General features: G+C 38.6%; 1 protein-coding gene across 2 annotated transcripts in view; it reads left to right on the plus strand.

Annotated features, from left to right (window-relative positions):
* LOC129764613 (programmed cell death protein 4) overlaps positions 1-27,685 on the plus strand; it is a 42,282-nt gene that overhangs the window by 5,802 nt on the left and 8,795 nt on the right. For both annotated transcript variants that reach the window (XM_055763873.1, XM_055763881.1), the window contains 2 exons: positions 806-1,197; positions 1,272-1,522. In XM_055763873.1, the coding sequence (XP_055619848.1) occupies positions 806-1,197; positions 1,272-1,522 (643 nt within the window). The remainder of the gene's footprint in view (positions 1-805; positions 1,198-1,271; positions 1,523-27,685) is intronic.

The raw sequence follows: 27,685 nt of genomic DNA on the forward strand, positions 1-27,685 counted from the left end.
AAAATTGTGTTTCATTTGTATGGCAGCCCCCTCTAAGAGAGGGGGAAGGATTATCTTATCACCATAGAAACATCTATTGCATCCTAAAACCTCCACATGCCAAATTTGGTTTCATTTACTTGATTAATTCTCGAGTAATGCAGAAATTTGTGTTTCATTTGTATGGCAGCCCCCCCCTTTGAGTGGGGGAAGGACTGTCTAACCATCATAGAAACATTTATTGCACCCTAAAACTTTCACATGCCAACTTTGGTTTCGTTTGCTTGGTTAATTTCCGAGTAATGCAGAAATTTGTGTTTCATTTGTATGGCAGCCCCCTCTTAGAGAGGGGGGAGGGGTCTCAAAATGTCACGAAAACCTTCCCCGGCCCCAAAAACCCCTACATACCAATTTTCATGTCGATCGGTTCAGTAGCTTCCGAGTCTATAAGAATCAGACAGACAGACAAACATCACTCCATTTTTATATATATAGATAGATAATGGATCTCTACACCTCATATTTTCTACTACTAATCTAAGCAGCATTTATGTTGATTGTTCCACAAGCCAGAAAACACCTTATGATTTGTAATAAAATATTCGGCCAAAGGAAATGGATCATTCTAATGTTTTGAAGATCGAACATCTCTAAATGTCAAGCCTTAGACATATGCACATTTCAAGGCATCTCATTAATAATTCCACGAGCACGAGAAAACTGGACCGGTTTGAAAAAATTCTCTAACGTATACAACAGTTTCATCCATCTTTCGAGGATATGCGTTTGAATAATTTTGATTTCAACAATTTGTTTTCCCTCACAGGATTGGATTTGGTTCTGGAGAACCTGCCGGATCTGATGCTGGATACGCCGGAGGCACCCCAGCTGCTGGCGAATTTTATCGCCCGTGCTGTCGCCGACGACTGTATTGCACCGGTGTACACAATACTGGAGAAGAGGGCGGACAAAAGCGAGCTTAGTCAGCCCGCTCTCGATGTCATCAGCCGGGCTCATGCACTACTGAATGTGCAGCCCGGCTGGAGCTTCCTGGATGACGTATGGGGCGTCGGAGGTGGCCTTCGGCCGGTGACCAATCTCACCCATACTATGGAGGTGATGCTGAAGGAGTACCTCGTATCGAGGGATCTCGAGGATTTGCAGCGCTCGATCAAGGAGCTGGAGGTGCCGCATTTCCACCATGAACTGATTTATGAGGTAAGAGAGAGCACGAACACAATGACGATTTACGCGAAACAGGTGTTCATTGATGTGATGTGTATTGTCTACAGGCCATCGTGATGATGCTGGAAGCTTTTAGCGATTCCTGCGAGGAGGCCATGTGTACGCTGTTCAAATCGCTGGACGATGCTTGCATCGTCAGTCCGGAACAGATGGAGCAAGGCTTCCGGAGGGTGTATGACGATCTTTCCGACATCGTGTTGGATATTCCGCTTGCCTATTCCATTATCGATAGGTTCGTGCAGCGCTGCCAGCGCGCCAATTTCCTGAGCCCGGCGGTCATTAGAGATGTGCCTTCAAGGTAAGTCCTGCTCTGTCTTGTTCCCATATGAAATCAAGTGTCGATTGTTCTATCGGTCAAAGCGCACCTGCCATTTCCTGGATTGAAAAAAATCCTTTCAAAGACCCTGCTGCCACTCTAGTCAAAATAATCATGTGGAACCGGTTTTCTGTTCCTAAACACACCGCGCCTCGATTTGACCCGCATACGCGAGCGTCGTCCGTGCGCGAGTTTATAAATAGAAACATCGCGGGGAAGAAGGCAAGAAAGCAAAACACACAGCCGACGCCGTGTGCGCCGAGTAATGTTGTTGTTGAAAACAATTAACCCTTCCGAGCGAGCGAGCAGTTGGCTGGGCGCCGCCAAGTTTGAATCACCGATTTATCATTCGAGCTATAAAACGCGTTTGTTTTTCTTTTTTTTTATCTTGAAAATACATTGAACTCAATTTAAAGAGTGGATCAATGCTGCACTGCTCGAGTAGATGGATGCACCAGCAAAGCCGGTGTGCATTTTTGCAGCGAGCAGCAGCGCTGTAAGAGGAGGTGGCAAACGGAGGCGTGCCGCGTTTATATTATTAGCAAAGCGAATTGTAACGATCCGTTTACGCGCGGGGTATGCATAACAATAACGACTTCCAGACTACGACTCCTCTCGGTGCACGTTCGTTTCTTCAAATGGTCGTGCGATTAAATACAAAATGTTATGAATTTTGTATTCAAATGAGAATGAGGGGATGGGGCTAACCACTCGAAGTGGTTAAAAGTTATTGATTCTACGAACATCAGATGCTAATGCAATGTATTGTTGCGCGGCTCCTCTCCGGCTGGATTCAAGGCTTGGCCAGTCGATTGGATGTTAACCACTGATTTCTTCGAAAATGTTCTCCATTTGGGATGGAATACTTATTCCAGCGTTCTGTATTAACATTTAAATTTCGATTGTTTTAATGTCTTAATGCCAATGCTCAGCAATTGTTATTTGACCCATTCCAGCGACAACGTTTTGACTCACAAACAGTTTTTTTTCTCGTTTTCATGTATAACACACACGATTTCCAAATAGTGCAATTCCTAATGAATTCGAACTAAAAATGCAGATTTTTAATACAGGTCGGACTCGATTATCCGGAGTATTGAGTTTTTTTCACTCTGGATAATCGAGTCATGGAAAAAAAACGAATTTTCTCTTGGTAAACGTAATATAATTATGGTTTGCACTTATTTATTAAACGGTTTTATCTAGGATGACCCATTTGTATGTTTGTGACTTTGTAACTCTGTATGTTGACTGATTGATCTGAAATTTGGAAGACACCTTTTATTCTACTGTCATTTTAAAACTACGTATTCCATGATCGGGGTAATCTGCCCCATCTATAAAAAAGGCGACAAGTTGGATTGTGGGAACTATCGTGCCATCACAATCCTGAATGGTGCCTACAAAATTTTGTCTCAGATCCTCTTCTGCCGCCTATCGCCCATAGTAAGTAGATTTGTGGGAAGTTATCAGGCCGGATTCATGCCCGGTTGCTCGACGACGGACCAGATTTTTACACTGCGGCAGATCCTCCAAAAGTGCCACGAGTATCAGGTCCCTACACACCACATCTTCGTCGACTTCAAGGCCGCATATGATACAATCGACCGACGACAGCTATGGAGGATCATGGACGAACACGGCTTTCCCCTAAAGCTGACAAGACTGATTCAAGCAACGATAAACGGTGTGCGGTGCAGTGTGCGGATCTCAGGTGAGCTGTCGGAATCATTTGAGACTCACAGGGGACTTCGACAAGGCGATGGATTCTCCTGTCTGCTCTTCAACGTGGCGCTGGAAGGTGTTATGCGGAGAGCGGGCTTCAACATGCGGGGCACGATTTTCAACAAGTCTAGTCAGTTTATCTGCTTCGCCGACGACGTGGACATAATCGGAAGAACACATGCGACGGTAGCCGACTTGTATACCCGACTGAAACATGAAACAGGGCTGATTGGGCTTGGGAACAATGCGTCTAAGACTAAATACATGCTAGCTGGAGGGACTGATCGCAACAGAGTTCTTCTTGGTAGTAGTGCTGTGATCGACGGCGACGAGCTCGAGGTGGTAGAGGAATTTGTCTACCTTGGCCCGTTGATAACAACTGACAACAACAACAGCCGTGAAATTTGAAGACGCATTGTCAATGGAAGTCGGGCCTACTATGGGCTCCGCAAATCCTTGAGGTCCAACAAACTCCGACCCCGTACGAAGTGTACCATGTACAAATCCCTAATTCGACCGGTTGTTCTCTATGGGCACGAAGCATGGACGATGCTTGAAGAGGACTCACAAGCGCTTGGAGTTTTCGAACGCCGAGTGCTCAGAACAATATACGGTGGTGTACAGGAAAGCGGAGTATGGAGAAGGAGAATGAACCACGAACTGGCGCAACTCTACGGCGAACCCAGCATTCAGAAAGTCACCAGGCTGGACGAGTGCGATGGGCAGGGCATGTTGCAAGATTGCCGGACAGCAGCCCTGCAAAGATGGTGTTCGCATCGAATCCGGTAGGAACAAGAAGGAGAGGAGCCCAGCGAGCGAGGTGGTTGGACCAGGTGGAGCCGGACTTGGCAAGAATCGGTGCAGCCGGGAGTTGGAGAACTGCAGCCATGGATCGGGATTATTGGCGAAAAATTGTGAAGAAGATCTAATCTCTCAATGGGATGTAGTATCATTATAAATAAATAAAATTCCATGATCTTGAAAAAATCAATTTGACCGTCGCTGAAAATGGCTGAATGACTTGACTTGGAGAACACGAAACATAACAAACAACATAAATTCAAAAAGGTCGCGTCGTCGGTCGGTCGGTGTATTTTTTGCAATCCCTCAATATCGGTATCAAATGAAATGACATCATGAAAATATTCCGAAGAAAATTAGGTAAGAAATAAATTAGGATTTTCATTATCCACAGTTAGTTGTTTCATCATATACCCCACGATTTTATTTTAATCTCATCATTGTACCAAAATAATTAAGGAACGGATGTGATAACTACTAGCTGCTACTTGTCTTATTACTTTCTAGCTTTTAGTACATTGAACCGTTTAATTTTAAAAATTTTTTTTACTTATTTTATTTTCTAGTTTTTAGTAAATTATCTGTATCATCAATATACTTCTCTACATTAAAACCATTCAAAAAATTTTTTTTTTAAATTTTTATCTCTTACCTAACTTTCTTTGGAATATTTTGAAGATGTACTGTATTCTATTAGTCAAATCATTTCATTTGATACCAATATTGGAGGGGATTGATACAAAAAATTCATAGTCAACCATTTTGTGACGGCGACCTTTTCGAATTTATGTTGTTCATAGTGTAGTGTATTCTCCAAGTTAAGCCATTCAGCCATTTTGACGTAGGACTACGTCTTACATTAAGGGTGCCAAATCAGAAAACAGGTCACGTTTTTATGAAATAAAGTTAACGTTAATAACTATTTTTGCGGCGAACGGATTTTAACGATTTGCCTATCAATCGAGTCGGATTTTTTCTTAGATTTGTTTGATATGCTATACATTAGAATCCCATAGTCTGTATATGGTTTAAATTTATGAAAATTGTTCAATGGCGATGCACGGAAGATGCCTCTCGTTAAATACTCAGTGCAATGCGTGCATTGATATAAAGAAACAAAATGCGACATATGACCAATTAGTGTATTGTTCTCGCAAAGGCAAGAAAGAATCGTTTCTTCTCGAAATGATTCTACAAAACCACGCAAGCCATTAAACCCTTTCAGGATCCCCGGAACCTTTTACTAAAGAGTTATTTATGAAATTCTGACGTATTATCAAATAATATCTGAAATGATAAACCAACAAATCAAAAAAAAAAAGAATGCGTAGTTTTACGTTCTATGCGGTCATGTCTCGGATACAACCCTTCGAATTTTTTTTAGCGATGGCCAAATTGAATTTTTCAAGATCATGGAATACGAAGTTTTATAATGATAGTAGATTTGAAGGTATGTTCCAAATTTTAGATCATCAGTAACGGGGTCAATTTTCTATTAATGTGGGACAACCCTACAAACACCCAAACATACATACAAACAGGGCAAGCTGAATGGAACCATTAAAATGTAATTGTTTATTTGGGAACTGCGATCAACTTGAATTTGGATTTTTCATGATCTACTGTGTTCTACCAGTCGAGCACTTTGTCATTTGATACCCATATTGATGGAGCTTTGGAAAAAAATATGGTACCATTTTGTGATGGCGGCCATTTTGGATTTGCATTTTTCATGAATAACTGTGTTTTACTAGTCAAGCCCTTTCGTTTGGTATACATATTGATGGGGTTCTGAGAAAATATGTAATGCGCCATTTTGTAGTGGTCGCCATCTTGGATTTGCATTTTTCATAAATAACTGCATTCTACTAATCTCAAGCCCTTTCTTTTGATACCCATATTAGCTATTCCATATACAATTATTATACAAATTATTCAAAATGTCAAAATCCGAAAATCAAAAATAAAATACTCCGGATAATCGAATCCGACCTGTACTTATATTTTTTATTCGAACGGAACTTCGATATAACGTACACATTTTCAGTGGACGAATCCGGGCCATTTCAGATTGCAGTGAAACATTGTGGGTGTAAGGGTCATTTGAGCAACTTTGCATACTCGTGATTTCAAAAAAAAATTAGATTACTTTTTGGAAAGGGTCAATTTTTTTTCTGATTTTTTTTATAAAAAATTACAACACCAATACTATAATACCTACAAAATTTTGGTCGAAGAATGAACTGTAGGAAATCGTTTAAATTTTCATGTAAAAATTAATAAATAAAATAACCCTGGAAATAAAATATTTTGAAGATTGAAATTATTTTTTTCTCAAAAACGTATTTTCTTAAATTCTCATAAAAATTAACAAAAGCAAGCAACAGTGCCCTTTTTCCAATATACTTGTTGACTTGTTGATAGTTGTGGGAAATATTTAAATAATGTTTTTGAGAAAACAATTTTTTTTCAATATGATTTCTTTTTTAAATTAGTATTCTATTTTTCAATGAAGGCTTGAAGAATTTGCTATATTTCATTGTCTGACCAAAATTATGTAGTTCTTATAGTTTTTGAGCAGGATTGTTTAAAAATTTAATTTATTTTTTTTATTTTTTTTAAATTTAAGAAGATGAAATAAAGGAAATAATATAATCTTTCATAATAAAAAAAAATATAAAAATTGCACAAAAAAAATGAAATTCATTTTTCTTGAAAATTATGTTTGTTTTTAAATTCTGAACGAAAATTATATAAACAGTCCATACAACAACCATTCTGACTCCCACACATCGGGAAAGAGCACTGTTACAGAGAAAAGGTTTTCTAACAAGTAAGTGGGAAACATGATGGGAAAGGCTGGCTTCACCTTCTAGTTGGATTTTGTCATCATTATTTACTAACTCTACTCAAACAGCTTCACAATAAAGTAATATGAGCTATGTTTCTGAGTTCTTTATTATGCTTCGATATAATTTTGAAAGGGAAATGTCGAATCGAATTTGGCCTGTATATACTATTTTTTATGTTTTTATTACTCTGAATACTTCTCACTTTCCTCTGAAATCTCCCCTTCCTTTCCATCCCATAGGAGAAGGTGGACCTAACATAACCGGTGGTCCTGAACACTTTGTATCTCGAAAACGATGCTTCCTTCGGAAGTTTCAGTAGTGTGGAATTATTGGTATCACATCGCTTACGATGTGATAATATTGTGACTTTTTTCTGACTCTTTTCATTGTAGTGTTTTAGCGCCATTTTGCGTCTTCATTGCTTCAATAACAGAAAAGAAATATTTTTGACCTGTATGGAAAATGAGTTCAATGTTCTTTAAGATTGTGAAACATTACACAGCAAGGCAATCTTAATTGCTTATGATATGCTCATCAAAATAAACTATATAAATTGCATCCAACTGTTACATGTAGTACCCGGAATACCGCTATTTGGAAATAGTTATGGCGGTTCTAAATGGACTCTCAATTTTTACATCGTGATTACTTAACACGTTCACTCTAGTTATTTTCTTTTGACGTAGGACTACGTGTTTCAGTAAGGGTGCCAAATCAGAAAACAGGTCGCGTTTTTATGAAATAAAGTTAACTAATTGAGCTGCGAACGGATTTTCACGAGTTACATACCAATCGAATTGAAAATTCTCTAAGATTTGTTTGATATGCTGTATGTTACAATCATCCCCTGGTGTGTAAAGTCAGGGTGTCGACTACCTTGAAAAACCTTGAAAATCAGGGAATATAAGGGAATTCAAACAATGTCAGGGGAAATCAGGGAATATCAGGAAATTACGTCACCAATTTGGAGAAAATGAATTTCCGCCAATTGGAATTTTGATTATTGCAGTAATTAGATAGGTAATGAAACAAAAAAAAGTTGTTTTTGACCAGTTTGACTCTCTGTAGATTTTTCAATACAATTTTCAATGCTGTTTGCCTGTAGGTGAACATTCGCGCTGTTTTTACTGGCATTTGGCATCAGTATCTGCAGTTCAGCTTCAACCAATTCCCTTCCTTTTTTCTTCTTGGAAAACTATCGATAAATTCATGCATGGAAATCATGCTATCAATGCTGAAATCCTACGGAGCTTGGAAACAGTTAGGGTCGATAGGGGCAATATGGTCCCCCTAAGAACGAAACGTCCTAATTCATGTAGGAACATCTATAAATTATGCTAAATATTAAAACCTCACGATTTGAAACCTTATTGATCGATGTAGATTGTATGAACACGTTTTAAAAAAGATTTATGTGAAAAAATTACACTTTAAAAATGTGTTCCATTTCCATCGATCGAAAACATTACGGGGCAAAATGAGCCACCATGCGGGGCAATATGACCATGTTTATTGATTAAATAATTTAAGCATGTTTTCGTAGGGGAATAACGTAACAAATTCTTATTCTATTCTTATTATATTCTTGCTTTTTCTATTTTGCAACTTTTACGTGTTTTTCAGTGATTGGACTACAATTTTACGTTGCTCAAATTAAGAACAGAGATCTGTGCATCGATAGCATTGGTTCTGTTTATCGCCACCCGTAGAGGAACTGAATTATGTCCCACAGCAGCAACATAAGGTGTCCTGTGGAATATTCTAGAATGGTTATTCCTTGCTCAGCGCTCATCTGCCTTTTTCTCCGCATTGCTAGGATTTTGGAATTTTTGGTCTGCACCTGTTGAATAAAGATAATAATTTTTAGTTTACTTGCTGCTCCTATGGAAAAAAAGATAGTCACTGATGTTTTATCGACGTTGAATTGCCTTCCTGGTGGAGTGTTGTATTTCTGTTGTATGTCCTCCAGTAAAACGTAGAATTTCCCGACTGCAACGCTATTGAAACATTTAGACCTAGCGGCGGATGTTGCTCCTCGTGTCCGAAGTGACATTTGGGGGTAACACTTTCGAAAACCAGCCAGCCAATCTATTCCGGCTAATTGCTTTTGACTATTGAAAGGGTGAGAAATATGGAGCAGCAAAGGGTCTGCACAACGTAGATAACGTTTAAGTGTTTCTCGCGGAACACAATGCACTAAGGATGCTTGTCACACTGTCGTACTTCTCTTCGCTGCATCGGTGGCCGCGTTCAAGGTTTGTGACCACTTTTTACAATCGGATGTTCTGATATAATTCCACATCTATTTCCAACTATGTTTACAAATTTTGACAGCTGTTTTTACAGGTTATGTTGGAAAAATACCTGGTCATAATGCCCCAAACAGGTATGCCCATTCCGCCCCGTACGTTTACGCCCAATAAAAATGAACCGATATTTTACATGAAACGGCAAAGCATTGTTGCGTCAGTGAAAATGTTCAGAAATAATAGCAGTACGAATTGATATAAAGAGCAGAGTCATAAATTTCAGCATGGAGCGTACAGAGCTTATTTTGTTGACTGTTTTTTATATGTTTTTCGTGATAATCAGTCAGTGTGGTATTTCTCTCAATATCTTTATACAACAATTGAATTTGAATACGGTTTTCACGGAGATACTTCATAAGAGTATTTCTAACACAATTGTTGGCAAATAAGTGTTATTGGTTCAATAACAAGGCCAAACGAACGGTGGCCCATTTCGCCCCGCATGGTCATATTGCCCCTATCTACCTTATGTGTCACAAATCACTCCGCACTTCAGCAATAGACATGGTTTCATTGAGAAGAATGTTTCATCACAGCCCGAAAGCTGAGAAGGTACAACCAGGGCGTGATGAAATGAGCTTTATTACGATGGAACTTTGTGAGTTATACGAGACTTCAAAGAGGCTGCAGATGGATCAGATTTTGGGATGAAGAAGAGAAGGAGTTGGTAAATCGTTTCATGACGTCAATGTGTTTGGGACGTTCTCGAGCATCATAGATCAACTTGCAGCTTCTAAAGAAGGGCTGGGAATTATATATTTGAACAAACTTCTTGTGTCGATGGACGGTATCAACGTGAACTGGTCATATTACGCGAGCTGCAGCTGGTCTTTCAAAATGGAGAAGATAACTCTTGAATTTGGGTAGTTTCGGATTGCATGTTTTACATGGTTCGTGAAAGGATGAAGGGATTCGAAAACACTCGCCAAAATTTTACGAAATTTTGAACTTTTCACCAAAAAAATTGTCATATCTCGTGTAAAACCCGAACGTTGAGAAGACTTTTCCGTTAACACCGAGTGTTTTTATGCAAATATGCGTGAGGAAACTGTTGTGCTATACGACAAGTTTATGACGCTATACTGTTTCTTGGTTGGATAGCAAAATGTTAGTTAATTCATTAATAAAAAAAGCTTATTAATTCAACTAGTTCGAAATTTTCATTATCTTCATCGTCATATGAATCAAAGTTAATGAAATGGCTACGGGAAGAAGAAGCGAAATTTCTGGAGATAAAACGAAGAAAATTTCATAAAATTTCACAGAAGGGAGCCGAAAGATTACAAGATAAAGCATTTCGTTAACATCGTAACAGTTTCATGAAATTGATCCGAATCAAAATAAAAATTACTTATTCTGTACTAGTGTTTAAGAGTTCCTCAAGATAACTTTGAAATGTATCAATAAAACCATTTTTTTAATCTTCTACGATACTTCTCATTCATCGTTCAATTCAATCAAAAATCACCAACAATTCGTTTATTGGAAGATGTCCACACACATTCCAAAATTTCATTGTTTAAACTAACTAAATGTTTTAGGAACTACAGCTAAAGTACTAGTAGAGAATTTAATTATTAGTCCTACATATCATGGATTTTTTTTCGGATTTTGAATCGACACCCTGAAAGCCTTTAAATTGATGCAAATACTTCTATTCCCATTTTCCCATACATTTGTTCTGTCCATTTGTGTGCTTACCACCTAACCGTGCTGTCGATAACGGGCAACTTATGTAGCCGCAAAAGTAGAAACAACGAAGGGGAAAACGCAAAGAGAATATTTCACTTGCTGTGTATCGGGCATTGCAATTAACACATTAAGCCGAGCCAGGTAGGAAAAATCAAGCTATCATCGACAGCTTACAAGAAAAAATATTCTTCTGCTGAAATGCTATGTGAGATTTATTTAATTTCACGTTCCATTCGCAAAACTGTCTCCACCAAGGATCTACGCAGTACGGGCCATTTCCGATGAAACAATCTCCTAGCTTTGTTAACGGTTTTGACCGAGAATTCGCTAAACGGCCCGACTAGTGATCCCCGATAATTGTTCGATTAATCGATTAATCGAATACTTCCTAAAGGGCCTGGCCGGGTAAGGGAGTAAAAAGTGCCCCCAAACCAAATCACTAGCTGTATGGCAAATATTGTAAAGGATATTAAATAAGAAATTTTGGCGGTTTATTTGAACACTTATGTGGTTTGACGTAGGATCTATAGTGAAAAACGTACTTTTTCATTTATTTCAGGCCATCCTCAAAAGATCCGAGATAAAAATTTGAAAAAAAATACTGAATGTGCATCTTACTACGGTGTATCAAGAAAAATTATCAAAAAAAAATTTCATCAAAAATTTTAGTACCAAAAAAAAAATTGAAATTTTGAGATTTAGTGATTCAGTACTACTCTAATTCATATTTAAATGTGTTTCTACGGCTTTTCTAGATATGTGTGATTTTTTTCAGTGTTGCGCGGTATCAAAAAATATTTTTTTTATATTTCCAAAGAGTGGTTAGGTAAGGGAGTAAAAAGTGCCCCCAAACCAAATCACTAGCTGTATGGCAAATATTGTGAAGGATATTAAATAAGAAATTTTGGTGGTTTATTTGAACCCCTATGTGGTTTGACGTAGGATCTATAGTGAAAAACGTACTTTTTCGTTTATTTCACACCATCCTCAATAGATCCTGAATCTCTAAATCCCAAAAAAAAATAATCAAAATTTAAATATTTTTTTAGTAGTAAAATTTTTGATGAAATATTTTTTTGATAATTTTTCTCGATACACCGTGGTAAGATGCACATTCAGTATTTTTTAAAATTTTTTATCTCGGATCTATTGAGGATGGCGTGAAATAAACGAAAAAGTACGTTTTTCACTATAGATCCTACGTCAAACCACATAGGGGTTCAAATAAACCGCCAAAATTTCTTATTTAATATCCTTTACAATATTTGCCATACAGCTAGTGATTTGGTTTGGGGGCACTTTTTACTCCCTTACCCGGCCAGGCCCTTTACGTCGATTAATCGATTCTAGAGAAAAAAAACGTACGGCAGCTGAAGTTTTATCCTGAATTCAATCATTATCTTTGATGATCCCCTTAACTCGTATACGAAGCTCAATTCGCGATGACTGCATTGAGCTTCGTTTTACAGTTTTGGGCAGCGTAAAAGATAATAATCGATTTTCAAGCGGAATGAACACTTTTTGATTCCAGATGGCTTTTAAGCAAATGAGAAATGTTATGAGATAATGAGATAATGATAAATATTATGAATAATGGGAAAAAACTAATTATTTCTCTCAGTGTGACGATTAATCGATTAATCTATTATTTCGGGCAATTAATCGTATCGAATAACAAACTGCTGAAAAGTATTCGATTAGCGCTGATGAACGATCAATTCCAAAAATCGGGGATCACTAGTCCCGACACTTAATATTTGCAAGTACAGGTCAGACTTGATTATATACAATTTTGGACTCGATTATATACAGTTTGGATTTTTTTTTATATTTCAAATATGGCTGATTTCAAGAAGAAATGTAAGCTTTCAACGTTAAGGTAAGGTTTAAGGGGCTATTACATGTACAGTGGGACAGTGATTTTTTAAGATTTTGCTTGAATTTTCACCAGGAATTGTTTATATCCATATTGCAGCCAAATTAAGAAAGATAGAAGTTAGGCGTCAAAAAACTAATTGTAGAGCGGTTAAAGAACTTCAATTTAATTGATGGAAACAATCTAGTTTAATATAAATTTTTAGATAAAATTAATAATAACACTCTAAAAATTATTATCTTTTAAGTTTTTCACTTCCAAAATGTTATCAAAATCCACTAATTTAGTTGTTCCACTACTATATCCTGTACTAAATTTTCTCATCATTCAAATGAATCGTCTTCCGTAGCGTATTTGTAATGCAGTGCTAGTTTGGGGCAACAGAGTTCGAAACAAAAAAAAAGTTCTATAACTCTGTCATTGTCGAAATTCGAACATATGCGTAGAAGGATTTTTTTCATCAAATATGATCGTCTATCACCTCCTGAGAGAATCGGGATAATTTTTTTTCAAAAAATTTATTTTCAAAAAAACAAAAAATACATGCAAAAAAAAACAAATAAAAAACAATTTCTTTTGACTCGATTATATATAGTGAAAAGAAATCAAAAACTGTATAGAATCGAGTCGGCGCTGTATTCAAATTTTTGTTATTTTTATGTGTGGTCAATAAAATGGAGGTGGTCGAGAAATGTGAAATAACGGTGGGTGTTGGTGGACCAATATTTAATCGCAATCGTTCCCCAGCAAACACATATTTCGTAAAGGTTCTCATTAAACAATGTTTCAATAAAAATTGACACAGAAAAGAGTATCTTGTATTTTCATTTTTAACGCATTTTCAAAGTGTATTCGAACTTATTGAACACCCTACAGGTTTGGTTATTTTTTATTTATTTTTTTTTTCAATGAATGTTGTACAAAAAAAAACATCACATTGATCTTCAAGACTGGCTTCCACGAGCCACTTGGCGACAGCTTCACCAGCTGACATTCGACGTTGCCTTTCCCATATCGGAAGATGATTTTGTGAGAATGTGGAGAACAATTCTCCTCAAACGCGTTCAAGACATGTACGAGATTGAGAAGCATCACCGAGCCGACCACTTTATCGGACTCATCCCCAACATCACAGTCCCAGCCCCCCCTTGCCGACCTCTTACATTCAATAGGACCGTACTTCGATCCACTCGAGGGGATCACCCACCACGTGATTCCTCCGTCACGCTCCGCAAAAGCGGAAGCTTGGTGGACAATTGACAAGCGCATTATCCAAATATGGTCGACCACCATGAGCCAGATGGCATAATAAAAAAAATTATTATTAAAAATGAATTAAATGATCTACGTGAAATTAAATTAAACCATTCCATTTTTATCCGTTTTTTCGGCTGCATACTATATCTAATAGTTGTCCCAATAAATTACAACTTCTGTTTTTTTTATTTTTTAGTTCATCTTGTTCCGTAACATACAAACCTTCTTCCTATTCCGCAGTGTTTTATCCGTAGCTTGCCTCCGAATGCGTTTGAAATCCGTACGGGGTTTGTATCTGTTCCGTTTACTATGATGTTCAAAATTACCCTAATTTCCCTCAGACGTCCAATCTTTGCTGATTATTGCTAAAGGTGGGTCAGGTTCGAAAACTTGGACTACATCCGATTATTTTGTATTGCGCCAAAATGTGGGACAGGTTGTGTGTTATCCCAAGATCGGCTGCAATTTCTACACCAGTAAGCTCTTCACTGAGCTTGCTTTGTGCATATTGTGATAATGCGTTCTGTAGCAAACCACTTTGCATGTCCGTTCAGCACGATAGCAAAACAAAAGCTGACGTTTGGTGGTAGGTTGGTATAACTCTACTTCATTCAAAGTATTTTTTTTTAGTTCGATGGCAATATATTTTTCACATCCCTCTGCCAAGTGACGTGTCAAAAAAAAACCATTCATCGACAACTTCCCAACCAAACTTTGGATTAGGACTGCTTCGCCGTCAACATGACTAGTTCAACAGTCATCCTCGCTCTCGATACATGCATATGTGATACACGGGAGAGAGAAACGAATTCAGTCTGAGGGGAACGTTGAAATATTCCATTTCCGCTCATTCACATTTGAAACACGAAAAAAAATGTTATGGACTGTACACAATCGCGTCTGAAATTGTATATAATCGAATCCGACCTGTACATGAAATGGGGGTTCCAAAACAAAATTTTAACGTACAATGTCCTAAAATTGCATAAAACGTCGACATTCACTGTTATCCGAAACCTTCACCCCTATTCTGTATTTCGATCGATTGGAAATATTTCGTATTCCATTCGGTATTGATAAAATTACATTCTGTATTCCGATCGAGTTGTTTTTGCATTTCGTTTTATCTGTTTCTCTTCGAACATTAGATGGGCGAAACGTTCGAATTAGGGAATGCAAAATTATAACTCGAACGAAATAACGGCTTCGAACGTAATGGAAATCCGTCGGAATACAGAATAGGGCTGCGTATACATGCTTCCAGTCGTATTCCAAGTGTCTGTATGACGTTTTAATGGGATCGGGATCATTTGACGTAACGCGGCTTTTGGTGAGCTCTGATCTAGTGTCACATAATACTTTTTTCGATTGATAAATGCAAAGCTCGGCTGAATTTTGACGTAAGACTACGTCTTTGATTTCTAGATAGGGGGGTCACTCTACGAAAAATGTAACGTTTATTAAGAGTTTTCAAATGCATATTACGCAGAATCATTCTTACCATATATGTTATAATATATGCCGTTTGACGGCAAATTTGTGAGCAATTTAAGAAATAAAAAAGGTATGTTTTGCGAGCGGATGCAAAGATAAATCATATATTATGCATTCTTTCTTTCAGTTTCGTTCCCATGAATGCAGTAACACACAAAACACAAAATTGTGTGCAATAATTCGTTTTATCAAACAAATTAGCAAGACCTTTTTGAATGTAAACATGTTGAAATAATCGGATGCAAGATTTCATGCATCACTCAAATTTCATGCAAAATCGCTAACTGGACTGCAAAACAGCAAAAGCAATACTTCAAATTGAAGATGACATTATTGATACATAACTGCTTTGCAGCCCAGTTAACGTACGCCCTGTTATAGATAAGTCCAGTTGAAGATAGTCCTGTTAGCGAATAACTTCTGTATATGGCGGGGTGACGAATATCTTAATAGAGTGTCTCCGGGCTGCGGCAACATGATCAATTGTACAGCGAAAAATAATATCAATACTAGGAGGATGGCGGCGATTATCATGCGAGGACTTATTGAGATCGGCGTTACATCGCATCACAAAAATGAAATGAAATGAAATATAATAATCTTCATGACTCATATTCATAATTCTCAATGACTCAATTCCGTCTATTATAGTTTGAGCAGTAGAATCAATACGACTTGATTATGATAGTCTGCAAATAAACATTATTTCACTGAAAAAGCAATTGCTCCCGATGCCATAGGATAAGACTAATAATAAAAATAAGACAATGGAATAAAATCGCAGTACATTATTTCATGTGTATTTTAACTCAAAGTATCACCAAATCATAAGTATTTTTAACTTGTTTTTTTATTTCTTACCCATAATTTTCTTATTCGATGTAATCAATGACGATATAATTTTTTTGTTTACCGATCCACATATACTTCATCTATCATTCCACTCTGTTATGTGTTACACTGATATTCATTAATCATTTTCGATTAGACACTAGACCAGACTGCTAGAAGGTTATTTTTTTGTTCATTTCAAACCGTTTGATGGTTATGAGTACATATAACAAACGGACCTTTTCAGGGCTACTACTTGGGGTTTCGAAAGAATTAAGCTAACAGATTTCTGAATAATGAAAAGAATTACAATTGGAAACAAAAACGGTTCTGAACAATCCCAGTCCTACGTCAAACTTCCGTCGGTGCCACTAGGTTTAGACCCTTCTGCTTTTTTTTATTCAATTCCCGTATTTTTTGTGATTGTGATCCCGTCAGTGGACTGAATGAAATTAACCGGTGCATTTTGTTTGTATATTTCTTTTAAAGGGTGTTACGATCAACATTTGGGCAAACAAGGATGCTTGTGACTTTATTATTTATTATTTATTTGAAAAAATCAAAATATTCAATTCAGCTTCCGGTTGTACGAATCTGGACTGTCGGGCCTTTCGCTTCTCGTTACCAATGTTTTTGGGCCTTCTTCAGCTTTCGCTTGACAATGGATCAACAATCATTGCAGGATGCATGGCCCCCAAATCCCGCCAAAACAACACCGAACCACTGAACCGACCAACATGAAAATTGGTATGTAGGGGTTTTTGGGGCCGGGGAAGGTTTTCGTGATAGTTTGAGACCCCTCCCCCTCTCTAAGGGGGGCTGCCATACAAATTAAACACAAATTTCTACATCACTCGGGATTTAATCAAGTAAATGAAACCAAATTAGGCATATTGAGGTTTTAGGGTGCAATAAATGTTTCTATGACGGTTAGACTCCAAATTAGGCATAGAAATGAAACACAAGTTCTGCATAACTCGAGAACTAATCAAGCACAATTTGGGATGTGAGGGTTTTTGGGTATGAGAAAAGTTTCTATAATGGTATGACACCCCTCCCTCCTCTGGAATGGAGAGGGGGTCCCATAAAAATATTACACATATTTCAACCAAAAATATTCCAACCAAATATGAAAATTGAAAATTTTCGGAAAACTCTGAAGGAAATAGGGAAAATTGAATTCCCATACAATTACATAGTGACAAGTGCTGTTAGTCCATTTGATGTTTGCGCTAGCGAAATTGATCTTTGTTCGAAACTGTAAATGGATTTTAATGTGATGAAACGCACTCCTATATCTTCTTCTATCTATACCAAAAAAAGGGATCGCCGGATGTGTTGATAAGAGCAGAACTCGAGGAAGGAATTGTCCGATTTAGGGCTGTCTTTATTCTATCATATTTTCTGTATAAAACATTCATTCCATGTAACGGAGAAACATGTTATTTGCAAGTGTTTGAAAAATCTTGAACGAGAATTGTGTCTGAAAATAGTCTGATATTATAATGATGAGTTTTGTTAGAAATACTAGGAGTTTTATGGTAAAAGGTAAATTCAACAGGGTCGAATAGAAGATTAATCAATGAGCAGTTCTGCGATTGGACCCATGAACTTGCTCATAGTAAGCAAACGTGAATGTTTGAAGGTATTGATAACAAAAGACAAATTTTGGGCGGGACGAAGTTTGCCGGGTCAGCTAGTTTACAAAAAAGGTGTAAAGCTACTTCTGGAGACGTTTGACACTATTATTTTTTCTATTTTAGCTGCCTTATACAATAGTACTGGAACACAATTAATTAATTATTAACTTCAAGTGTTAGATTCATAGTTTCAATGAACGAGTATCAGGTTCAGTTTTCACATGATCTATATATCTGATTCAGATCACACTGTGATAGTGTGCTACAGTTTATGTAATATATCTTCCAGATTATATTTTATATATAATTTTATGATATGGTATTTGTGTATTTCGTGTATCAAATTCTTGTCTTGCTATGGAAGAACTACAGAGAATGTTTTTCACATGTTGAATCGATTGAATTTCCCACAAAAACCTGTTAATATGAGTTTTCTCGGTTACCTTCTCAGGTTTCCCAGAGTTAACTCTACAATTAGCGATTGAATTTGATAAAAGTACGTGAGATAAATGATAGAATATATAATATAATAATGGGGGTCTCCGTAGCCACATTGGTTGCGCGTTCGCTTAGTAAGCGATCGATCGTGAGTTCAAAACTCAGGACCCTCATTGACCATCTTTGTGTTGTTACAGAATAGCTACGTCCACGCAACAATCATCAGCGATGGAGATCGATCCACGGTCGAAATAAGATCGATTCATCCATACAACTGCTCTGCTCTGCAAGACACATCGGGCTGCTGTTCTATAAATAACCCAACAATGATCAACCAACTGTCTCCGCTGTCCGGTGGTCCAACTGGATAATGGAAGAACAGAAAGAATACTCTTACGCCTAAATGGCTGCTGTGTGAATGTACCATATGAAATGGTATAGAAGGAATACTGGCGAATGGCAACTGTGTAATGTGCTAATTATAGATATGATAACCATGTGACATGTACACGATTAAAATTCGGCTCTGTTACAGCTAAAATGCTAATGAGCCTTAAATAAATAAATGGGATAAAAAAAAATATAATAATATCGCGTGCCGTGACACATGAGTTTTTTGCTTCGTCGAATTGTTGCTGGCTCGCGTTCACATAATCACATCACTTACCTCGGTGAATCCTGATTTATACCTCTTCCCACTAACAACTACCCTTTCCTTGATAAACGCTAGGGAACTACGCTATAGAGGCGACCCTTCTGGCTTTCGGGCGGCGAATATCATACTAACATTCCTTCCCTTCCCCTGGTGGCTGTAAGGACGTGGCCGGCGTCGTTATTGACCATTTAAAGCTCGAATCACCGACAATTGCACAACGAGAATGATTTGCTAGTCCCAAGCGTCATTCTGTGTGTTCTTTGTGCAATTTGGTTGGTTCAGGTCAATCACGGAGAGCAACTACGAATTGTACAGTAGCTCAAGCTCAAAAAAAAGCTCAAGGTGTAAAGCTACTTCTGGAATATTACACAGTTGCTGAAATTTTAGGTTAGAATAACCTGTTCATTTTTTTTAAGGTAACTAAAGTTAAACCCAAGGTAACCCCTAGTTCTTTGTTTTAACGGTAAAGTTGACGCTGTGAAGAAGTCATTGCGCCAATTACTGGCAAATTCTGATGGGAATTTGGTCCAAATAATTGTCTGGGGTTCTTCTGTACCACGCAATCTCATTCTTGAGTAGCTAATTGGTCTAAAAAGCAGTGGCGACGCGTGACCAAGTGTGCTACCTGTTCAACATCAACATTGATGTGTATGTGTTTTCTATCGTTTCCATAATAAAATAAGGGATAATATGAACGTTACAAATAATTACCTTCGATAATTTTTCATCCGTGCTAAAAATGTGGAATAAGAAAAAAAAGAAATTTTTTTCTGAGATTGTCGACCTGTTCTATGAACAGTTTGATCAGGCGGACGAAACGCCACTGCTAGAAAGTACGATGACTGTTATTTCTTCTTTCGAATTTGTATTATCAATTGATCACTTCTTTTTTAGTCAATACACCGACACAACAACTCTAGCTTTTTACGCTAGCTTCTTATTTCTTATGAGACTCGGAACAAAATCGAACAGCTAAAAGAGAAGAGGTGCCACGTTGAAATATTTTTTTTATGATCCGGTATCTACGCCTCATTCTCTGCACATGTTTTTAAAACTAATTTCATTCACGTTGCCCACAATGTGGTATGTTCTAAATGTGGATAGAGAGAGCAGGTGTTGTGTACATATTGCGCATAAATGACTGCTCTGGGGATTCTTCCTCTTGCTTCACATGTGAGTCGAACGAAGTAGAAACACAACACAACACTACACATTCTCGCAATCTCTCACAGATCAGAAAGCTTGGTTGAAGGTGATATGAAGGTTTGTTAGAATGCGAAAAGCAAGAAAAAATAAAAATAAACACCGCATCGCGCCTGACCACACCTCATCGACCGCCCCCCGAGGGGTGGTAAAGGTGGAAAGTATAAAAAGAAGTTTCTGTTGATAAGCTTGAGCGGAGATTGTTGATACACTGAGAAATACGACGCATATCGCTGTTGTTTGTTTTTTGATTTTTTGTTTCCATACCTAACCGAATGTTGTGAGTGTTTGCAACTTTGTTGCGAAACCGGGCAGCTGTGCTGCGCCGATTGGCTGTGTGTCCTGCCGAAGCACGTTCGGGCGCGGTGCAGCGCGACCAGGGGTGATGAACGTCGCGAACTTTCTAGATTCCACCGACCCAATACAAATGGGCGGTGGCTCTCTATGGCTGCACCAACAACAACGCTCGGCTCTTATCGAACTGATAAACAGTTACGTAAACTTTATAATTAACTTTCGCCCCAAAATAATAGGTGCACTGCTGATATGTGGGAACAAAGTTTGCGTTTGCTGTCAAAACATTTGCACAGAGGACATACTATTTTCATTCGGAGGATTCCGTCAGTGCGTTCTACAAAACAACACAACATACCCCGAAAGAATTGCGCAAACGCGAAAATTCTTGTGTTATCTTTTACCGGATGATAATATTTGGATTCGGCCGTTGCCTTGTATGGGTCGCACTCCGTGATACGATAGCTATGATCTTCAGTGTGTGTATATGCACACCGCGGCCCCGGAATATTTATACATATCCCGATCTATTTTGAACACACACACACACACACACGACAGCATCCAACATGATGCCGGTAGTGTGTAGGATAGAGGCTGTGTGTAAAAAAAAAGCCTGTATGGCTATCACAACGCCAGATGAACAACATCTCCCGGATAGAGTGGGAAGACGCATGCGGAGAAAATGCGCCTCAGCCACGAAAACAAAAACAAAAACAAGCTGGGTTCCGGCGTCGTAAAGCAACCGAAGTAGCCGCAGCAGCGCCGCATAACAAGAAATATGCTTCAAATCTTGCACGTAGGCCCAGTCAAAATACAACAACACGTGGTGGAGGAATTGTAGCAGCAGGCCTTGGGGTGTGTTTTATTTTGGGAGTTTTCCACTCCGCAGGCGTCGTAGCAAGCGACGGCGGCGAGCGACGTTTGATAAGTTGCGTTAGTTTTCTGTGTGTTTTGGTTTTGGTCAACGTGACTTTTTCGGGGTAGACCCCTTTCGTTTGAAGCTTGATTGGCTCGATCTCGCGTGGTGGGTTGTTTTGGTTTCGTAGCTCTGAAGGTCAAATCCGCGGAGATAAAATAGAATGGCGAGGGGGAGTTGTTTACGTTTTTTTTTGAGTATTGTTTCGGTGCGTGGCGGATTGAGTCATCGAATGTTATTGTTTTCGCAGCCAATGTCTATTTATATGGTGTTGAGGGACTATGGAATTGTCCACATACCACGTGGACAGAAAAAGCACAATTTCAACCTCACGCTGCCTCTTCGTGGAGAATTATTATACCCCTTCCCCTGTTAACCACGTGGACATCCTTCTTTTTTTCATTAAAAATCAAGAAAATAATTGTATTGTGTGTATTCAATTTTATAATTGTTCTGTTTAGCGTTTTATGGTGTTATTAATAATATTAAAAATAATTCGAATAAATAAATTGTGGGTAATTTTTACATATTTATTTATTTATTTATTTCTATTAATTTCATCTGACTGTAAGTTGTCACATTGAAAATGGTAAAAAAAAGAACACTTAGACGTTATACATTGTACGAAGCACATTAAAACATGCAGTAGTCAAAACAAGGAAAACATCAACAACTTCAAAAAAAATTTAAAAAAAAAGTTCGCATAGTAGTCCATCGCAGGAAGCGTCCGGCATTCACTCTTGATCCAGTAATCCTCGTTGAATCCGAAAACGAAAAGCTTCAGCAGAGAGGTTGAAGTCGAAGTAACCATAAAATTCATTGAACCGGACTGACATATAGCGAATGTGGTCATGCAAGCTGGAGTTTGTAAAACGGGATCCAAGATGAAAAAAATTTTTTGAACGAAGTACTCTCTCAGGTGCATAAATATCAAGCTCCGCAAGTACACCAGGGCCTGGGAGGGTAAAAAATCACATTCAACGACCAATGAATAAGTATATCCCTCTAGTCGGATGTTTTTAAATCACCCCCAGCACGCGAGGCTCTTTTATTCTTCATATGTACACAGAGAGAATACTTGGAACGGTGAGCTACCAAGATATCAAAAAAGCAATATAAAAGCGGAATCCCCACTGCTTGCACTCTCGAAGCATTACTTCTACTACTCAAGTTTTATCGTGAGTACAAGCCACAAACGATTAATCCCGTTCCATAGAGCGGATGATGAGTTCTTGATCGGAAAGTGTAACAAGAGAAGATCAACTGAAATCTTACGACACTCATCGAGGGATTTTTAATTCTTTATTGCACAGACCGCAGTGAGTGGCTGACTCAGTCTCGTGTCGATTTTATTTTGCTGTCGTCTCCCGCCCGATAAACAGCAGACGGGTAATGGATGCAATTGATTAATTTTGTTACCAGCAGATTTGGGCGAATCTCATCCCGCCCAAAATCGTTTTTAGATTCCAATAATTCTGAACATTCACATTTCTCTCCAAATAATTTTTCCAATAGTAATTCAATTAGTGACTTCACGAAACACCTTTCGAATTCGATTGAATTTCAGACCCTTTTTTATTTTGTAGATAAAACGGATCACATATTTGATTAATTCAATTCTGTGTGGTTACGTTCTTCGTTGCGAATAAATGTAATGAAATAGTATGGACGTATGATATTCATGTATCTTGGACTTCCCACATATGTAGATTTATCGAACGACTAACGTTTTTTTATATCCCTTCAAACTTGTTGCATCTCTCAAGTGTACATACTGCTTTGACCGCAGATTTGCATGGTTCAATCTGGTTAATTTCAGGTGTTCAGTCTTCATATTGTCGAATGAATACTGTTGGAACAATAGGTATCGCAGCAAATGATTATCAACATCCTACCTTATCATCAAACGGTGTGCGAATAATTTCAGTGAACTGACGGCACTGGAATATATGCTTTGTGAGGACCACACAATTATTATCAGAGCGAATAAACGTCCGACTGGAAGTCATGAACATCAATTCAATGTGCCCAAGATAAATTTATCCTTTGAAGGTCATTAACCTTTCTAAAGATGATCAGATGGAATATATTCCAATGTCGTCTGGAATAACCTGTCCAACACCTTATGATCGTAATATTGTTTTTGCTATTATTCTGATGTTTCATAACACGGCACTCTATTGATTATTCGCCGAAAATGAATAAAAAATATCCTTGAAGTTAGCCTACGGTTTTAGTAGCAGTGCAATATGGTGAGCCAGTCTCAGGATAAGAAAACATTTAAAAATAAAGCTTTTTTTTTGAATGAATCAATAGTAAAACAAAACGTCAAAAAATTTCTCAGCTTTGTGATAGCAGATAATCATTATCCATTTGAGTTGTATGATTATTCCATCCCCCCACAAACTGTGGATAGTCTATCTGCATACAAATTATGTAGAGTTCCACAATCCAACAATCCAACAATCCATTATGAGCAAATATTTACGTGCTTACACAAAAAAACACATGTTGACATATTTGCGCTAATTTATGTTTTTTGATTAATTCAAGGTAATCAAGGTCTTTTCTAGACACCAGTTTACTCGGTCCCGAAAAAAGTGGTCTGTATTTGGGCTGGCGGAAAAATCTATCTCGCAAGACCACGTGTTCGATGTCGTAATAGCCTTGGCCAATAACGCATTTCATTACCTCATAAAATTAGTGAGTTGAGGGGGATTATTGTTTGTAGTTTCTTGATTAATTTAAACACCATCTGAGAAATCCTCTGTGAAACATGAAACATTGAAGTCGTCCTATCTGCTATAGCGCATTTTTTTTATTTTACCCAGTTTCATCGAAGTAAACGCGCTCGGAAAGGAAAATTGAACGCCCCGACGAGAGAGCGAGAATCGTTAAGCGTACGTCATAGAGACACTCATTCCCATGGAGCAAATTCTTTTTAGGAGTTGAAAACAAAACGAGGAAGGAGAATAACTCAATTATTCGAACTAGTTTCAGTCTAACCAATGCTTTGGTCAACTTAGAGTTACCAAGAGAAAATCATTTGGTTATGATGGGTGAGGATTAATAGTTAGTCGCAGTTTGCACAGATTGCGATCTGTGCAGTTTGCGATTAATCGTAAATCACATCATGCTCCCTTGTTTTCCATCTTTGACCAGGACTATCAATTTCGCCCAGCAACACCTTAGCTGCGAACATTGCCCGGCTAACCTTTCTTCTAGAACCAAGTGTTTCCAGTCCTAGCAGCTGACAACGGGCCTCGTATGGTGGTGGATTGTTTGGGTCATTCCATGGAAGGTTACGTAAGGCATAACGGACGAATTTCCTCTGAACGGCTTCAATCCTTGCAATCCACACTGTATGATAAGGGCACCAAACCACCACGCCGAATTCCAGAATCGATCGAACAAGCGTGCAGAACAATGCTTTCAAACAGGTAGGATCGCGAAACTCGTCGGAGATGAAATCCGGAATCCATTAAAGATGAATCCGAGTTGCCTGTTAGCCCTATTTATTATGTCCGAGTAATGCGGCGTAAACGTTAAGGCAGAGTCAAGCGTAATACCGAGATCAATTATTTTTTCAACCCGTAGCAAAGGTTGAAAGTCGATCGTGTATGTAAACGTTATTGGCTTCAGTTTTCGGTAAAATGTTATTGCCCTGCATTTTTGCACACTAAGTGTCAGAAAATTTCTTGAGCACCACTCTACAAAGGTGTTTATCAGGTGCTGTAGTCGCATGCAATCTGCTGAGTTTCGAACTGTCATAAACATTTTAACATCATCCGCGTAGAATGATCGACTACCAATGGGAAGGATCAACCCGATCTCGTTCATGAATATAGAGAAAAGCAACGGTCCAAGGTTGCTGCCTTGAGGTACTCCAGAGCTGTTAGTGAAATTCTCCGAAATATCAGATCCAATTCGTACGAATATATTTCGGTTGGTAAGGTAAGACTTGAACCAACGAGCAAGTCTTGGAGATACACCAAGCTTCTCAAGCTTACACAGTAGTACAGTGTGGTCGATCCTGTTGAAAGCAGCCATGAGGTCTGTGTACACAACATCCACCTGCGCTCCGGCTTTCATATTCCTGAGGCAAAGCGAGACGAAAGGAACAAGATTGGTTGAGACTGATCTCTTTGGATGGAAGCCGTGTTGATCATCAGAAATATAATGTTTGCAGCTAGAAAATAATGCGTTGTTAACTATAATCTCAAATATTTTAGAGCATGCGTTAAGCGATGTGATCCCTCGATAATTTTCGACATTCTGCTTGTCACCTTTCTTGTGAACCGGAAACAAATGAATATTTCCAACGTGTTGGAAACACACCCTGCTGCAACGAAATATTGAATAGTTTCGACAGCGGCGTTATAAGCTCAAGAGAGCAATTCTTCAGAACACAGGAGGGAATTCCGTCGGGACCAGGAGCGTTGGAGAATTTCACTTTTTTTATGGCAGATTCGACGCTGGCTGGTGAGATCTTGATAATATCAAAATCGAAAATATCTCTAGGAGTGTCTCTTACCTCATGATCAACTCGGGTCGATGAGGCGGAGTAATCGTTGAAGACACTTTTGAAGTGCCCACACAGTAGTTTACATTTTTCCAATGAGATGCAGACAGTTATTTTACCCAAGTGATTCTCCACTGGTAGCCCATCCTCCTTCCTTTTTGTCTTTACAAACGACCAGAACTGCTTTGGATTGCGTCGTGGATTATCCTGTAGACGCCTAGTATACCTTTTGTAAAGGAAACGGTTGTACGATCGATTTTCCATGCTGGCAACCGAGAGCAAACGTTTGGTGATTGAGTTGCGAGTGCGAGAGTACTTGCGGAGTGCCTTTGATCTCAGTCGTTTCAGGTGATGTAGTCGAGCATTGGACCAAGTGGGCTTCGGAGCAGGTCTGCTTAAACGGTACACAGTCAGATATAGCTCGGCTCACGATCTCCTCGAAACAGTTAACGGCTTCATCTATTGTGAAGTGAGTGTCCAGGAACTGCCAATCTGTCTGGGCAAATAACTGAAGCAATGCAACGAAATCAGTTCTTCGAAAGTCGAGCTCACGCACATCAGCTGTATTGTCAAAGTGAACGGGCAACGATAATTTAATAGGAATTTCCAATGCGGGGTGGTGATTGTCAATGCCGATCAACGGTTCAGAAGCTTCAATGACAGAACATTCCGGGATTGCAGCTTCATTTACTAGCACAAAATCAAGATTCCGAGAGTTAATGTTCAGAATCTTGTTGATTTGCGTTAGGTTATGCAGACTGAAACCGTCCGGGAGTGTACAACAGCAAGCCGGTATATTCGAATGTAGGACATCAATGGTGGGATGATCATTTTCAGTGACGTTCCAAGTCAGCCCGGACTGATTGTAATCGCCAAGAAATAGAGCCAGGTCATTCTGTTCTAGTCGTGTAGTATACATACTGCCAAACAATTGTGTCGAGTTAATTCGCTCATCGAGCCAGGTTTCGGTGAGAACTATGACATCGTAGTTGGAATGTCAAAAACAAGTCGTCTATCTTCATCCTCAAGCCACGAACGTTCTGGTAGTACATCAAGAGATCGTCGACTGGCGTTCGCTCGAAATCTTCCATGAGGCGGCAGGCAATGGGATCAGTATCGAAATAGTTACTGCAATTTTGCTGGGGGACTCTGAAAGTCACTATCAGGCGATGGAGAACTATTGAAGTTAACGTACTTGCCTGAACGGGAGGTTCGAAAGACCCCGACACCTTCCTCGACCACAGGACCAGAACGACTATGAGGATAAAAGATAAAAGAAGGATTTCCCCACGTACGTGTAAAATATCACAGGAGAACGATTGATCACCTTATCTTACGGTTCAGCGATTTTTCCACGTCCAGCAAAGCCATTATCGTAACAGTACTTTTTAAACCCCCTAAGGATGTCTTCACCTCTGCACCACGTGCTACTCCGTCTTTTCCCGGAGTTGTGCGGATCACTCGTTCACGTAACCATCGGTTCCAGATATTCTCTTCCACCACAAGCACCAGGTCCGTCTAATAATAGTCGGGAGGTATTCCATCAACCAACGGCCCCAGAAGCTGTCCATCGTTTGCCTCACCATGTTCCGAATATTTTTAAATGTAATTTTTTTCATCTATTGGTAGCTTCTCCG

This window comes from Toxorhynchites rutilus, chromosome 1 (assembly GCF_029784135.1).
Source record: "Toxorhynchites rutilus septentrionalis strain SRP chromosome 1, ASM2978413v1, whole genome shotgun sequence".
Taxonomy (NCBI): Eukaryota; Metazoa; Arthropoda; class Insecta; order Diptera; family Culicidae; genus Toxorhynchites; species Toxorhynchites rutilus.